This window comes from Oncorhynchus tshawytscha, linkage group LG14, assembly GCF_018296145.1.
Source record: "Oncorhynchus tshawytscha isolate Ot180627B linkage group LG14, Otsh_v2.0, whole genome shotgun sequence".
NCBI lineage: Eukaryota > Metazoa > Chordata > Actinopteri > Salmoniformes > Salmonidae > Oncorhynchus > Oncorhynchus tshawytscha.
The window spans coordinates 1950769-1967314 of NC_056442.1; the positions used below are offsets into that span (position 1 = coordinate 1950769).

The 16546-nt window shown below is 42.7% G+C and overlaps 1 protein-coding gene across 2 annotated transcripts; it reads left to right on the forward strand.

Annotated features, from left to right (window-relative positions):
• Positions 1 to 1419: 1419 nt before the first annotated feature.
• LOC112266342 (paraspeckle component 1) lies at positions 1420 to 16309 on the forward strand. Of its 2 annotated transcripts, none has more exons than XM_042296749.1 (9): positions 1420 to 2010; positions 2365 to 2666; positions 2784 to 2879; positions 3079 to 3275; positions 4400 to 4484; positions 4572 to 4677; positions 12248 to 12305; positions 14765 to 14919; positions 15547 to 16309. In XM_042296749.1, exons 1-9 carry the CDS (start codon positions 1558 to 1560, stop codon positions 15766 to 15768), a joined length of 1674 nt encoding a protein of 557 aa, XP_042152683.1. In that variant the 5' UTR covers positions 1420 to 1557; the 3' UTR covers positions 15769 to 16309. The 2 variants fall into 2 exon arrangements, with proteins under 2 accessions (XP_042152683.1, XP_042152684.1); XM_042296750.1 differs by having other exon boundaries at positions 15550 to 16309.
• Positions 16310 to 16546: the final 237 nt, after the last annotated feature.

A 16546-nucleotide genomic window follows, 5' to 3' on the forward strand; every position in this document is an offset into this window, starting at 1 on the left:
GGATTGAGCCCTAACAACAAAAACTAATCACCCTCCTCCCCTCTCTTTCTATCGCCCGGCCACTAGCCTGGCAGTGTGTGTGTGTGTGTGTGTGTGTGTGTGTGTGTGTGTGTGTGTGTGTGTGTGTGTGTGTGTGTGTGTGTGTGTTCATGTGACACACATCAGTCATGTGAAGGTTAGCTGCCAAACTTTTCTCTGTGACCCTTTCCAGGGATCTGGGAAGACTATCGTTGCTATGCAAACATTAGCACACAGACGATAAATTGGGTGTATCAGGCATCTGCCTGACAACTTTGGTAAAGAGACACCAGATGCCGGGAAACTAGCCCATCACAGAGCTAGGTACCTATACATTATTTTGTCACTGAGCTTGTCCAGGTAGAAATGGACCTTTGGCAAAGATCTAGAACCAGTTTACCATCACCTTAATAACCATTAAGGGGGAACACAAAACTGACTTAAGATCATTCATCTGCAATGAGGATAGAATACCAGCTGTCATAAACAGGAATGACAGCTTATGTCAGCTTATAACCAGTTTATGTGGGCTCTGGTCAACTATGCGGGGAATAGGGGTTTTATTTTACAATCAGCTACCTGTCGTTTTTACACATTATACAATACATAGGGAATAGCGTGTATTATACTGTCAGGCATCTGTGTCTGTCTGGTTTCCAGTGACCCTGGCGTCTTTTGTCATCACAATGGGCAAAAATGTGGCTACAGGGCCATTTAGTTGTGTGGAGGTCCGTGAATGCCATCGTTGTCTCATGACCAGTCTCAGTCATCGTTGTCACATGACCAGTCTCAGACATCTGGCACAAAGAGACCAACCATCCCTTTTATCACCCCATGAACCCCTTCCCTCCACTTTACCCCCATAGGATATGTGTGTGTGTGTGTGTGTGTGTGTGTGTGTGTGTGTGTGTGTGTGTGTGTGTGTGTGTGTGTGTGTGTGTGTGTGTGTGTGTGTGTGTGTGTGTGTGTGCATGCATAAACTTTGGACCATAGACAGAGTAACTGAGTATGAGATCTGCCCCAGGCCTAAATGGCATTAATGATTATATAAGCAATAAGCATAGTGAGCCTACCAGTACCACTGCCAAGTGGAGTAATACTCCTACTGATATAGTGTTCCCACCTTGGGAACCAACATGCTGCTGTTACGAATATCAATCATTTAGATAGTAAAGTGTCAGCGGCAGCACACTGAATCTTCCCATGACATTGACCTTGAACATGTGTGAGTGAACATATTGAACAAAGTGGACACCAACATCAGTATCAGCATGCCACCGTGCCATGCAAAAACTTCCCGACATCCCTGAGCCTGTGAAAGTCTTCGTATACCACCTAGTGGCCAAGGGGAAAACCACAGCCACGTTGAATACCTCGCGTCAACGGTGCGCGCGCAGTCATCGCCATTTTGAATTACAGCCGCACTTCGCTGGCTGTTGACTGAAAGGAGGCACGATTTCTTCGTTTCTGAAACATTTCTGCGCATTCAAAGCTATACTTACTGGATACATATTGTGAGGGATTTACTTCGCTCTAAGTATGGCTCACCGAAATCTTAAACAGATCAACATTCAAAACAACGCACCGTCGCCGAAACCTCAGCAGCAGCAGCAGTACCACCAGCAGCAGCAGTACCACCACCAGCAGCAGCAGTACCACCAGCAGCAGCACACAAAGCGCAACATGGACTCTCCAGGCATGGAGCGAAGGCCGAATGTTGCGGATGGGAAAACCCCACCACCAAAGCCGCCGACGGCTGCCAGCCCTGCGGCAGAGGGGGAGGGTGGAGCCGGAGAGTCGCAGGAGATGACGCTGGATATAAAGAGTTTCAGGAGACCCGGGGAGAAAACCTTCACGCAGCGTTGTAGGTTGTTCATCGGTAACCTCCCGACAGACCTCACGGAGGATGATTTCAAAAAGCTGTTTTCCAAGTATGGCGAGGCTAACGAGGTGTTTATCAACCGAGACCGAGGATTCGGCTTCATTCGACTGGTAAGACTGCGTTTTAGAGTAACGTTAATCAGTCATATCTAACTCCGTGGTGAAGGAAGCTCCTTTTGAATGTTGGAGTTTAGGCCGCATTAGTATCGATAGCCATCTGTTTCCCCTAGTTAGTTAGCTAGCTACGACTCAGGCGGATGGGTTTGCCTGACCAGTTGTTAAGCCTACTCCGCCACCCGAAACCATTCATTACTTGATACATCGGGTCCCTTTGAAACATACTTGACTAGAGTTTATGGCAACACTAACTAGGTGGCAATTCTCATTAATCAACCAAGACTGTATAAAAAAAAACGTTTGAAAGTTTGCTATCAATAGAGCCTGACCTTTGACCTGGTATTCTAGGAAACCAGGACGCTGGCGGAGATTGCCAAGGCAGAGTTGGACGGCACAGTGCTGGGGAACCGACCTATCCGGATCCGCTTCGCCACGCACGGCTCTGCCCTCACGGTGCGGAACCTTTCCCCCGTGGTCTCCAACGAGCTCCTTGAGGAGGCCTTCTCCGAGTTCGGCCCCGTGGAAAGGGCTATCGTTGTGGTGGACGACCGAGGAAGGCCCACTGGGAAGGGCTTCGTGGAGTTTGCCAACAAACCTTGTGCTCGTAAAGCCCTGGATCGCTGTGCTGACGGGGCGCTGCTGCTCACCACGTAAGGCAACCAACAACTGCATTTACTTAGTTAGCTGGTTTATGAAATAACCCAAACGTGCCAAATCAATTCCAAGCAGTGTGAGTGATCACTCCCATCTCACCATGTTGTCTCCAGGTCTCCTCGGCCTGCCATTGTGGAACCCACCGAGCAGCTGGATGAAGAAGATGGACTCCCAGAGAAATTGCTTGTGAAATCTGTACACTACCACAAGTACGTTATACACACAATCTCCTATTGGGAGTTTTACACTCTGTACCAGTCTTGACAACCGGAGTTCTTTATCAGAACCAGTATGAATTTGTTGATTTATTCACTTGCCTGTCGGTGTGTGTGTGCACCGTTCCACTTTCCTCATGGTTTCCCTGCAGGTCTTAGTCCAGCCACTAACCCCTCTCCTCCCCATCTCCAGGGAGAGGGAGCACCCCCCGCGGTTTGCCCAGCCGGGGACATTTGAGTTTGAGTACTCGTCCCGCTGGAAGGCCCTGGACGAGATGGAAAAGCAGCAGAGAGACCAGGTTGAGCGCAACATCCGAGAGGCAAAGGAGAAGCTGGAGCAAGAGATGGAGGCCGCCAAGCACGAGCATCAGCTCATGATGATGAGACAAGGTACACACACACTGAGGAACCTCTCACACACACACTGAGGAAGATGCTCACTTCCCAAGGACAGAGTTAACATGTTACCTCTTGTGTTGTGTGCATATTCAACATTAGCAGACATAGCCATAGGTCTACTTCAAGTGTTGTCAGAAACTGTCGCGTGTGAATACAAAAAAACATTAATACCAAGCCAACCCCGTTCTCTCAGACCTGATGTAATACCAAGCCAACCCCTTTCCAAGCCAACCCCTTTCTCTCAGAACTGATGTAATACCAAGCTAACCCCCTTCTCTCAGACCTGATGTAATACCAAGCCAACCCCTCCTCTCAGACCTGATGTAATACCAAGCCAACCCCTCCTCTCAGACCTGATGTAATACCAAGCCAACCCCTCCTCTCAGACCTGATGTAATACCAAGCCAACCCCTCCTCTCAGACCTGATGTAATACCAAGCTAACCCCTTCTCTCAGACCTGATGTAATACCAAGCCAACCCCTTTCTCTCAGACCTGATGTAATACCAAGCCAACCCCTCTTCTCAGACCTGATGTAATTCCAAGCCAACCCCTCCTCTCAGACCTGATGTAATACCAAGCCAACCCCTTTCTCTCAGACCTGATGTAATACCAAGCCAACCCCTCCTCTCAGACCTGATGTAATTCCTAGCCAACCCCTCCTCTCAGACCTGATGTAATACCAAGCCAACCCCTTTCTCTCAGACCTGATGTAATACCAACCCCTGCCAGACCCCCTTTCTCTCAGACCTGATGTAATACCAAGCCAACCCTTTCTCTCAGACCTGATGTAATACCAAGCCAACCCCTCCTCTCAGACCTGATGATTCCTAGCCAACCCCTCCTCTCAGACCTGATGTAATACCAAGCCAACCCCTTTCTCTCAGACCTGATGTAATACCAAGCCAACCCCTCCTCTCAGACCTGATGTAATTCCTAGCCAACCCCTCCTCTCAGACCTGATGTAATACCAAGCCAACCCCTTTCTCTCAGACCTGATGTAATACCAAGCCAACCCCTGCTCTCAGACCTGATGTAATTCCAAGCCAACCCCTTTCTCTCAGACCTGATGTAATACCAAGCCAACCCATATTTCTCTCATCTTCTCTTTCTCAGACCTGATGAGGCGTCAAGAGGAGCTGAGACGTCTGGAGGAGCTTCGCAACCAGGAGCTGCAGAAACGCAAGAATATAGAGATGAGGTACGTGTGTGTACCTCCCACTCTAGTTTCTACTTGTCACAAGGAGAGTCAGAAGTGAGTGTGTTAAACATTCTTTCCTGTTTGTAGACATGAGGAGAGGCGTAGGCAGGAGGAGGAGATGATGCAGCGCCATCGAGAGCAGGAAGAGTTGAGACGCCAACCGGACGGCTTCAAGCCAAACTATGCGGACAACGTGAGTTCACCGGACAGACACACAAACATGCACACACAAAGGTCAGACCGGTTCAAGCCTAACTTCATGAAGAGTGTGAATACACTTGGAGAACACACACACAGCCAACATAGACATTCACATCCGTACAGTCAGTATCACTCATTTCTAGGTTTCTGAATACACAAACTATCACACTTTTTAAAAAAGTTTCTTCAATTCAGAGAAGCAGTGTTCACACACGTTCATTCACATGATTCTGCTGAGGGTCTGCGTTTTAGATGGGGATTTTGAGAACATTCTCGGATATGATAGGGATTTTTCGGGTCCCATCGATCATGTTGGGTGCTGAGAAAAGATGCCTAAAAGATGCCTAACAAAAGATGCCTTACCACTCTACATCACAGTGATGATGATCAAGCATACTAGGGACAGGCACGGTTAATTAAATACCCGGATATCCGACCGAATGTTAGTTTTCAATTACCTGAGTGTTAATTATTTTAGATACTTATTTATTTAGACCTATTTTAACGATGAAAAAGCTTTGTCTATATTACGTCATCCTTGTGATATTTTTTTTATCTACAAAGAAATACTAGGACATTTGAAATTCTTAATTGAATTAAATTACAAATCTTTGAATGTAGTTTCTATAGCGGTGCGTTGAGCTACTGCTGGGTATTTAGCCCTCCAGGCTGCCCCGACTCGGTATGCCATTTCTCCCACTTCAAATAGCAATGACAGGCACTCCCTTGACAGAGTTTCCACTATACCTGACACAGATCCATGCAAAACACTCACCAGAAAACCTTTTTCGTAGCAGAATCAGTTCTATCGCGGCGAAAATCAGACTTCTGTTGCTGTTAGCCAAACTACCGGAAGTGCAGTATCTCCTCTGTTTACCTCTGCCATGTGCATGTGCATTTTTCGACTATCCGGATATCTGGAAAATATAAGCGATGATATTATTTGAATGGTAAAATAATTTTGAATACCCATTCCTAAAGCATCCCAGAATGCTGCCTTTTTCTTTTCCAATAGTGTCCCATATCACTATAGGAGCATATATTTTCTAGGTAACTAGAATGAACATAGTGTACCGTAGTCCTGTAAGTGAAAGTCTAATAAAAATGTATTTTGGGTTGGTCTAGTTTAGGGTAGCCTACTACCGATTTAGTGCTATTTCTTATCTAAGTAGCATGTCACAATACCAACAGGGCTTTAGGTTTGGTTTTGGTATCTTCCAAAGACTTTCGCTTGGAAGACGCAACCCTGATCTGAAATTGGCCTCAAGCCACTATTCATTCTCCTTCTTACGGGACTGATAGGTGTAAGCAGTGCAGCGATTGCTCAACCTAACCCTCCAATGTGCTTAGGGTAGCAGCTGACGGCCACCATCTTGTTTACACCCATCTGGTTTCTTCAGATCTGCTAAAACCAAAAGAGAAAGGCCGAGGGGTTTTCATATTGGTTCATCGTTGTTTTACTGTGGGTTTCAGGGTGTAATTTTCTCACCAAACTGATGTCCAGCCGTAGCAGCCCTTCTAAGCCGTGTATCCACAATACTATCCTCACAGCCAGCGACATAAAACACCATGTAGCTGTTATACGTATATCATCAATTCAAATGCCTGTTGTATTTACCTGGGTTTTCAACACATATTTTACTAAAGTAGTATGGGTGAGGGACACAGAACAAAATACTGCTCTATCTCTGCTGAGTTGTCTGACGTAATTTAGATCCTGTAACCGACAGCTTGGCTTTCTTGTGGGAATATTAAGAGGGGAGAGGCTAATGATTGACAGACCCTTTCACCACAATGCTCATTTGTCATGCTTGAGTGTGTTCCAGATGAGAGTAACTTCACTTCCAGAGAGAGTCCTCAGAATAGTTCGTTTTTCCATGAAGGCGATAGGGTAACTTGAATGTCAATCTGTAAAAATTTTAATGGCATGTCTAGAAATGGCCACTGTGCAAATGCTGTGTCCTTTGGTATCTTTATCTATTCACTTGACAAAAACACACAGGCAAAGAGTTGAGGAATCTGTCATCGGCTTTTTTGGGGTGGATTTTAATCTTTCATTTCAGACCTAAGACTGTGATCATGGGTTGGGAAACATACTGACATCCTCAGGAAACATGTGTTTATCTACCTAGCCCTTGGTGCATTTATATTACTGCATGCCTGTGGATGTGATGTGTCTTATGATGTTGCTGCATAATAACTTTTCTTCTCTGTTTCTATTGTGTGTTGAGAGGCCGTAGAGAAAGAGGACCGGCTGGAAATATCGTACAAAGCACCCTCTGCTGTTACACACTTTTTTGTCTCCCTCCTTTTAGATTTAGTAATTTAGCAGACGCTCTCATCCAGAGCGACTTAGTTAGTGCATTCATCGTAAGAAAGCTAGGTGAGACAACCACATATCAGTTGTAGTAAGTACATATTTCCTCAATTAAAGTAGCGATCAGCAATGTCAGTGCTAGTAGGAAAAGACGAGTGCAAGTTTAAAAAATAAAATTATGCTCCATCCCCTAACTTAATGTGCTATCGACCGAGGAATGAAAACCAAAAGGGGTGGTTGAATAGAAGTCCATAAGACAAAGCTGAACTACAACTTAGAAGTCAGAAGTGTCTGGCAATAATAGAACTTTTAAAGATCTATCAATTGGGCGCCACTTTGTATTCAATGTGTCCCGTCATCCAGAGTGCCAACGTTGTGCTCGTGTAAAACACACAGGATTACAGCATATGTAGGCCTACTATTATTAGTGGCACTAGCAACAGTCTTCGCTTTAAATATTGTATAAAGAAAAAACAGACTTGTGGTTATTATGTAGCACGCTACTCCTCTAACACTTTTTCAGATAGAAATACCATTCAAATGTAACAATGTGTAGACTGGTCTGGATTAAGTTGCTTGCATACAGGTTTTTTCATAGCATATATACCAATTTTTTTTAAATAATTTTTTGCTCCACCCTTTTCTCCCCAATTTTGATCTTGTCTCATCGCTGCAACTCCCCAACGGGCTCCGGAGGCGAAGGTCGAGTCATGCGTCGTCTGAAACATGACCTGCCAAACCGCGCTTCTTAACCCCCAACAGCTTAATCCGGAAGCCAGGCGCACCAGTGTGTTGGAGGAAACATCATTCACCTGACGACCGAGGTCAGCCTGCAGGCGCCCGGCCCGTCGTAAGTAGTCTCTAGAGCGCGATGAGCCAAATGAAGTTCCCCCGGTCAAACACTCCCCCTAACCCGGACGATGCTGGGCCAATTGTGCGCTGCCCTATGGGATTTCCGATCACGACCGGTTATGTGATACAGCCCGGGATCAAACCAGGGTCTGTAGTGACACCTCTAGCACTACGATGCAGTGCCTTAGACCGCTGCGCCACTCGGGAAGCCCTGCATATATACTTTTTAAATTATTCAACTTCTTGTCCTTAAAAACTTTGTAAAACAAGGTGACTTTTTACACATCAGCTACTTGAACACTTTCCTTACATTTTAGACAAAACGTAGAGGATATGAAATATTGGTCTTCTCTGCTATTCAAATCTGAAATTGGGAACGGAATTATCTTCTAACAATCAAACTATACAGCTGTTTTAGGAACCGCATCAACTACTATCTCTTCAATTTAACAAACTTTTGACTACTTTCATAAAAACTTAGTGTATGAAATCTTCAGTCTGCTTTTCAAATCTGAAATCAGAACAGTAAAATCAAATTATAACACTTACTCTAGCTAACCTATGGCCTACCTATCTAAAACAGTCACTACTGCAATGTAGACTACTGCTACTAGTACTTCTGGGCTACTTACTACTACCTAGTCTCCCACCGAAGGCTACTATTGACTATTTATAAATCAGACGCCCTCTACTACACCAGACTTAAATTTAACACTAACAAACTTCTAAACTTCCACCACTAGGTGTAACATATTCATCACCCCTAATTATAGCCTACAACTTTTCTAATTCCTTATGAGTAAAAATGTTGTAGTCTGGGTGTATTTACTGTATTTGTGATGAAATATGTGATCTAACTCCCCCACACGCCAAAGTAATACGGTTTTTATAGTTGTCTATCATAGTATGGGCTTTGGTAGTATGGGCTTATCAGACTAGATATTTTATCATTTAACTTTGGCTATAATTCTTCACTTAAGTAAAAGGTTTTACATTTCCTCAACTACCACAAAAATACTTTCAATGACCTAAAGCAAGTCCCACAATTTTTGATAATTACCTTCTAGTTGCTTTTTATGACAAAAAAAATGTAATAAACATGTTTAGTAGTAGTGCATACTGTACTTTAAGGAGTATTTATCCATAAACATTTGTGTGGAAATTGTTCCAGGCAAAAGACCTATATCAGATATTCTGATCAATACTCTAGATTTAATTCCAACAAATACTGTATATTTTGTTTTGTTTCTCGTTTAACAGTTCTCATTCTTTTTCCTTTAAAGTTTCTTGCATTTAATTAACTCAACATTATATATGACAAACTTTTGTAATACTGTCATGTTAATTAACGTGACACTTTAATATCCCATACTGCACTTAACTCTGTACTCAACAGAGATGAGAGAGAGTGTGTGTGAGAATTTGTTGCCGTGTGTGTACTTAAACTACTTAATGAGCTTGTCTTGAGCGAGTGTTGTGTGCAAGTATGTGTGATGGAAGTGTTCGATCTTCAATGTGGAACATTTACATTGTATTCCAGGTAAGTATATTCAGGTGGAGCTGTAACTATATAACTAGAACACAATTTGTCCCACTACAGATGAGTGGATGCAACCGGTGAAGGATTTTGTTTTTAGTGTCCATCCCTCATTAACTATTTAAATGTAACATGATTTGAAATATAGTATATTAATATGGAATATGTACTATTTACCCATGTTTACTTTGTTTTAGCTGTCCAGTTTAAAATTCATAGGAAACTCAGATTTTACAACATATCTTAAGACATTTTGGACCAGGGGGTGTATTCTGTGGTTCTGCAATGTTTAGAATGTTGCTGGTAGAAATGCAATGTGTAGAGCTGACACTGTTCCCTATTACACGTTACAGAGCATGTCTGTTCTAGACGATGCTTTTCTATCTGTAACGCGTCTGACTTTCACACTATAACGTAGCACACAGGACTATACTGTATGTCTATCATATTTGTATGATGGTGTGAGTGAGCGAGTTAGGAGGATGTTGAGTGTACTTGCATATTATTTGTGTCTGCGGGTGTTTTGGGGGGTTGAGTGATAATGTTGTGTACTTACAGGTGTGTGTGAGAGAGAGCGAGTGGGGGCATGTTTATTGCATGTCCTTTATAAGATATTTTATGTGAGTGTGTGTGTGTGAGGGGAGGTCAGTGTTGATAATGTGTGTGCTTTGTACAGCTTCATTTGTGCGTTTGTGTAGCGTACATATATATTTGTGTGTACTAATGTTTAGGTTGTCTGAACATCAATGTGTGGAGGGGATTTGGGGATTTATCTACTTTATCTTTTCTCTTGCATATTTATCAGTAACCCTTATTCCTCTATTAGGCTGAAATGACCACAACAAGGTCACTTCAGTGTTTGATCAACTTTGGACTAAATCCATGTTATATTTTGGCTTGGCCCACATTGAGTTATATGCTCATCACATACAGACCGATATTGACCTTTTTAGATGGACCTTGAGAATCCATACTGGACACATAGGTAACTTGTTAAGCAAACCTAGGAACTCAGATTATATATTCCGTATGTGCTCCTCTCTTACTAAATTCTTACATATCCAATACAGTATCATTCCACACACAGCTTTTCTAACTCCTCCTTCAGGACTTTTTCTTTCACAGTTGGGAGAACATTATTAACCTTATTCCCTGGCTGTTGCTTATACAGTGAGGCAAAAAAGTATTTAGTCAGCCACCAATTGTGCAAGTTCTCCCACTTAAAAAGATGAGAGGCCTGTAATTTTCATCATGGGTACACTTCAACTATGACAGACAAAATGAGAGAGAAAAATTTCTGAAAATCACATTGTTGGATTTTTAATGCGTTTATTTGCAAATTATGGTGGAAAATAAGTATTTGGTCAATAACAAAAGTTTATCTCAATACTTTGTTATGTACCCTTTGTTGGCAATGACAGAGGTCAAACGTTTTCTGTAAGTCTTCACAAGGTTTTCACACACTTGCTGGTATTTTGGCCCATTCCTCCATGCAGATCTCCTCTAGAGCAATGATGTTTTGGGGCTGTTGCTGGGCACAACGGACTTTCAACTCCCTCCAAAGATTTTCTATGGGGTTGAGATCTGGAGACTGGCTAGGCCACTCCAGGACCTTGAAATGCTTCTTACGAAGCCACTCCTTCGTTGCCCGGGCAGTGTGTTTGGGATCATTGTCATGCTGAAAGACCCAGCCACGTTTCATCTTCAATGCCCTTGCTGATGGAAGGAGGTTTTCACTCAAAATCTCACGATACATGGCCCCATTCTTTCCTTTACACGGATCAGTCGTCCTGGTCCCTTTGCAGAAAAACAGCCCCAAAGCATGATGTTTCCACCCCCATGCTTCACAGTAGGTATGGTGTTCTTTGGATGCAACTCAGCATTCTTTGTCCTCCAAACACGCCAAGTTGAGTTTTTACCAAAAAGTTCTATTTTGGTTTCATCTGACCATATGACATTCTCCCAATCTTCTTCTGGATCATCCAAATGCTCTCTAGCAAACTTCAGATGGGCCTGGACATGTACTGGCTTATGCAGGGGGACACGTCTGGCACTGCATGATTTGAGTCCCTGGCGGCGTAGTGTGTTACTGATGGTAGGCTTTGTTACTTTGGTCCCAGCTCTCTGCAGGTCATTCACTAGGTCCCCCCGTGTGGTTCTGGTATTTTTGCTCACCGTTCTTGTGATCATTTTGACCCCACGGGGTGTGATCTTGTGTGGAGCCCCAGATTGAGGGAGATTATCAGTGGTCTTTTATGTCTTCCATTTCCTAATAATTGCTTCCACAGTTGATTTCTTCAAACCAAGCTGCTTACCTATTGCAGATTCAGTCTTCCCAGCCTGGTGCAGTTCTACAATTTTGTTTCTGGTGTCCTTTGACAGTTCTTTGGTCTTGGCCATTGTGGAGTTTGGAGTGTGACTATTTGAGGATGTGGACAGATGTATTTTATACTGATAACAAGTTCAAACAGGTGCCGTTAATACAGGTAACAAGTGGAGGACAGAGGAGCCTCAAAGAAGAAGTTACAGGTCTGTGAGAGACAAATCTAGATTGTTTCTAGGTGACCAAATACTTATTTTACACCATCATTTGCAAATCAATTCATAAAAAATCCTACAATGTGATTTTCATTTTGTCTGTCATAGTTGAAGTGTACCTATGATGAAAATTACAGGCCTCTCATCTTTTTAAGTGGGAGAACTTGCGCAATTGGTGGCTGACTAAATACTTTTTTGCCCCACTGTATATCTGTGTGAGTGTTGTGATGTGTGAGGAATCATCCTACACATGTCCTAATGGTCCTAGTAGTTATTGTCCACAAGGTTTACGGGTGCACCACTCTTCTTCACTTCCAGAGAGAACAGGAAATGAGAATGGGGGAACTGGGCCCTCGTGGAGCCATTAATATGGGAGGTAGGGTCATAATGATGACTCAGCACTAACTGGTCCATAAACAACAATGAACTACCCCCTCCCCCTTTCGGTGTCTACAGATCTAAAGGAACTGGGAAGGTGTTGGCCATATGGCTAGGTTTGTGAAATTCTGATAACTTTCTCAATTCCCAGGGACTGGGATTCCTGGAAAGCCTGGGAATTTGAGGAAAGTTACTGAAGTTTTGCCGCCCCCGCCATAAGGCAGAAGTTCCCCCTAAGAAGGCTAGGTGGAGCCTCCGCCATATTGTGTGCACCTGGCTAGTTCCTTCAGGTCGGCAGACATTAAAGGGCTCGGAGCAGGGCTAAAGATATATTGTGAGGCTCTGAACGGGATGGGCTGTGTGAGGCTCATGGTGGCTCCTTCACCACTTCATGATTGTAACCCGGGGCTGCACATCACCTACATACTGTGTGTACTGAAGTACTAATACTACTGGGGGAAATATGCTCATGTGGCGTAGTCCAAGAACATGCTAATTATGTTTTTGTGTCACTGATTAGATATGTGAGTGAGAGTGACTAGGGTGTAAGTGTGTTTTGGGGGATTGTGAGACTGAAATAATCGTGGAGGGGTTAAAGTTATTGATCACTTTGCAGTAATCCTTTGCAGTGATCGATAACTTTAATCCCTCCACGATTATTTCAGTATAATTATAGATATGTATGACTAAATGGTGTAACTCAGTTTTAATACATGTACAAAACTATCCTCTTTCCTGACAAGAAATGATGGCCATGCCTTTTCTATTTTCATGAAAAAGGAGTTTTTGCAGTCGAACTGAAATTGACTTAAATTTCAGTCATGGGATTTCTTTTCTTTTTACCCCTGATTTGTGTGGAGAAACTGAGTACATCAATTTGTAGAAAGTCACATCTACCTTTTTTTAGTGTGAATTTTACATGATGACTTCACTACTTATGATCTTTTCGTTATCAGGTCATTTGTTATTTAGTCAACTGGTTGAAGGAAACCATTGTTTTCTTTAGTGCTTAATGTTTTATGCAACTTCACTTTTGCCCTTTCTACAGACCTACTTATTTATCATGCCACACATGTGAAAGGTTACTTGATTCGAACAATAGATGAGGCCCAAACTGAATAGACATTTCTAGCTTGAGGGTTTTTAGCAAACATTTTGTATCAGCAGTAGCCACCAGTCCCAACACTTGGTAAACGTTCTTATCTACACGCTTAGAATAAACCTATCCCTTTGTTTGTATTTACATTTGATGTGTGTGTATGTTTACTACTTACAAACATAATGGCGTTGTTCAATGAGATGGTGGATTATTTTTATTTGGGTGGGGAATTTGCAGTATCATTTCTGTGTACATATACCATCTAGGAAATAGTTGATCATCTTTTCATTTCCAGCAGTGTGTGTGGGTGGGTGGGGTCAATTCATAACTAATACAGCTGTCTCATTTAGTACCTAGAAAGTGAACTCTTTACTCGTGTTTCCATTGGTAGTTGATGCAACATTTTCTATCTTCTTAATTAAAAAAAAAAGTATTTATTAAATGACTTGTCATCCTACTGATGATTTGACAGTGTTCTCAAAGACCTGTGTCATATGGCTGTGAATGGGGTTTTGGGTCCGGGGTTGAGTATCTGGCAACGGTGATGTGCAGTCACGGTTTTTAACCTAGAAGCAGAACTGGGTGATGGCGTTCTTTCGCCTGAAATCGAAAATTCATCCAGACTATCTGAGGGCCTCTCACAGCTTGTCCCACATTGCTATTTTACTGTAATGGAACTCTTGCTCTGTTGATTTAATGGTATGATACACTGCTCCTGTTCCCAATGACCTGTAAATAGTCTGTTGTAGGCATCTATCTGCTAACGTTGGTTTTTGGTTTTTCAGCTTATATATTAATACAACTTGACCAATTTTAAGTCATAGCCTAATGATTACAGGTGCTGTAGACTTAACCTGCCATATGAAATCATCAACAAATGATGTATGTTTTTAAAAGGGTTTTATATATACACTAAACAAAAAATAAATGTAACATGCAAAAATTTCAAATATTTAACTGAGTTACAGTTCATAGAAGGAAATCAGTCAATTGAAAAATTCATCAGGCCCCCAGCTCATGTAACATGGGACCAACATTTTACATTGTTGCATTTAATTTTTGGTTCAGTGTATATATTGATATGGATATCTCACCACAGACTAACACAATTTGATATGTTTTCAATTGTGTACCACCGGGCTCAATATTGACTTATTTTTCCCTATCAAACTAGGAAACGAAAATTTGACACCTACATAATTGGCATTGCTTGTGTGACCAACAACCAACGTTAGCTAGCTCTGTCAGCCCTGAGAGATTTTTATACCACTCTACAACAACAAACAGTGCACACGGGGTGTGATGGGTGGGGTTTACTTCCAGTGTGACCAAACGATGCTACGTTGTTTTGCGTGTAGATGGGTTTAACCCCGCCTCTGTTGCCGGGGCCAGTGTAAACCAGGGACCCCCTCAAATGATGGGCATAGGCATGAGCGGAAGGGCCGGAGCCATGGGCCCCGAGGGAACTCCAAACATGGGCGCACCAAACATGATGCCAGACAATGGAGCCATGGTAATGTATGCGCTAAGATGGGCGCTTACTCTCAACCTCTTCAATTTCTCTCTCAATAATTCGCTCTCCTTAACCTGCTCAACCCTTGGTGCTGAATAGAAAATGCAGTGTATTGTTTTCAGGTTTTAACCAGTGGTGAGAGGAGATGCCAGAGGCTATTTAGATGCTGCTTATGGATATTACATTCCAAGGTGTTTTGCCAGTGACTTTGATTTTAATAGTTTATGGTACAGATATCTCATCCAGCTGGTCTTTTCTGGCTTCTTTTCCCCTACCATTGTGATATCTTTAATCGTGATATCATAGTATCCCGTGGTGGTGATTAGCAAATTGAGGTTAATAATAACATTTACTCCCCTGACTTCACTGTTCACATCATGAGGTTAGTGCGGGTTAGGAAAGGGATTCTCATAGCTTATATCAGCTCTGCACCCATAACTAATGGACTGATTCCTCTCTCCCTCTTCTGACTGCCCGGAACTCCTCTGCTTGCCTACTTTGACGTTCGGAACGCCTTCTCATTGCCTCGCCAAAACGAACATTGTTATTGAATATCCCTCCCATCTGATTCTTCTGCATCTGGACTTCTCATAAAATCTCCACCAACCCTATCCCTTTATATTGTAGCTGCGCAACGATAGGTTCCCCCAGGGGGCTCCTAATCAGATTGGTTCGTCCCCTATGAGTGGCCGTCCAGGTGTCGAGTCCCCTCAGCAGCAACAGGCAGTGGGGGCAGGGCTTATGGGGGCAGGGCCTGGACCTGCAGTGGGGGGGCCAGCAGGCTTCGGGAGGGGAATCCCTGTTGTGGGAAACTATGAAGGGCCTAACAACAAACGTCGCAGATACTGATTGTGTTATTATGTTTACATTTTTTCAACGGTGTACCCCAAGGCTCAATATTTGGATCTCTTGCTTTTCCTTTCTCATTATGTAAAATAACTGATTTCTTTTCTCGTCAAATGTTTGTTTTTGTTCTTTTAATTTGGGCTGATTATTTCCCTCAGCTTATTCATGTGTCCCGAATGTTGACTGAGGGAAAAAAAAAATATATATAATTATATCACAAGCCAGGCCCAATGTTGATGCAAAAACACAAATCTTCAATGTTGGCCGCCAAAGGCCAATATTAACTGTGATGTATCTTAATGTAGGCAGGTCTGTAGATGTCTTATAAACTTCTGTATGGTGTATTTTCTTGCTTTTTGCTATCAGTATCCTATCCTCCTGTTATTGTTGTTTTCAGTAGTTCCTAGTAACAATAAGTGAAGACCTGCATTGCCTCTGCAATGGTTAGCTTACTTTGATTTCTTCCCGTCTATGGAATGTATTTCCGGTACATTGCATCCTGTAGTAGTTGTTTGACTAACTGCAATAAAACTGTGAAATGCCATTTTGTGAATACTAAGTTGATTGAAGTAAAAAAAAAAAAAAAAAAAAAACTTTTGTAGCCAACCTAGATATTTTTAGATTCTCACCCTCATCCTTGTTTCAAGTATTGTGAACTCAAACTAATCTCTTAACTTTTCAGAGCAGAGAGCCAAAATGATGTCCGTGTAAAACATACACAGCCTTATGTTGTCACCCAGAGTCACATTTGTTTAGCTATAGCACACAATATTTTACAATG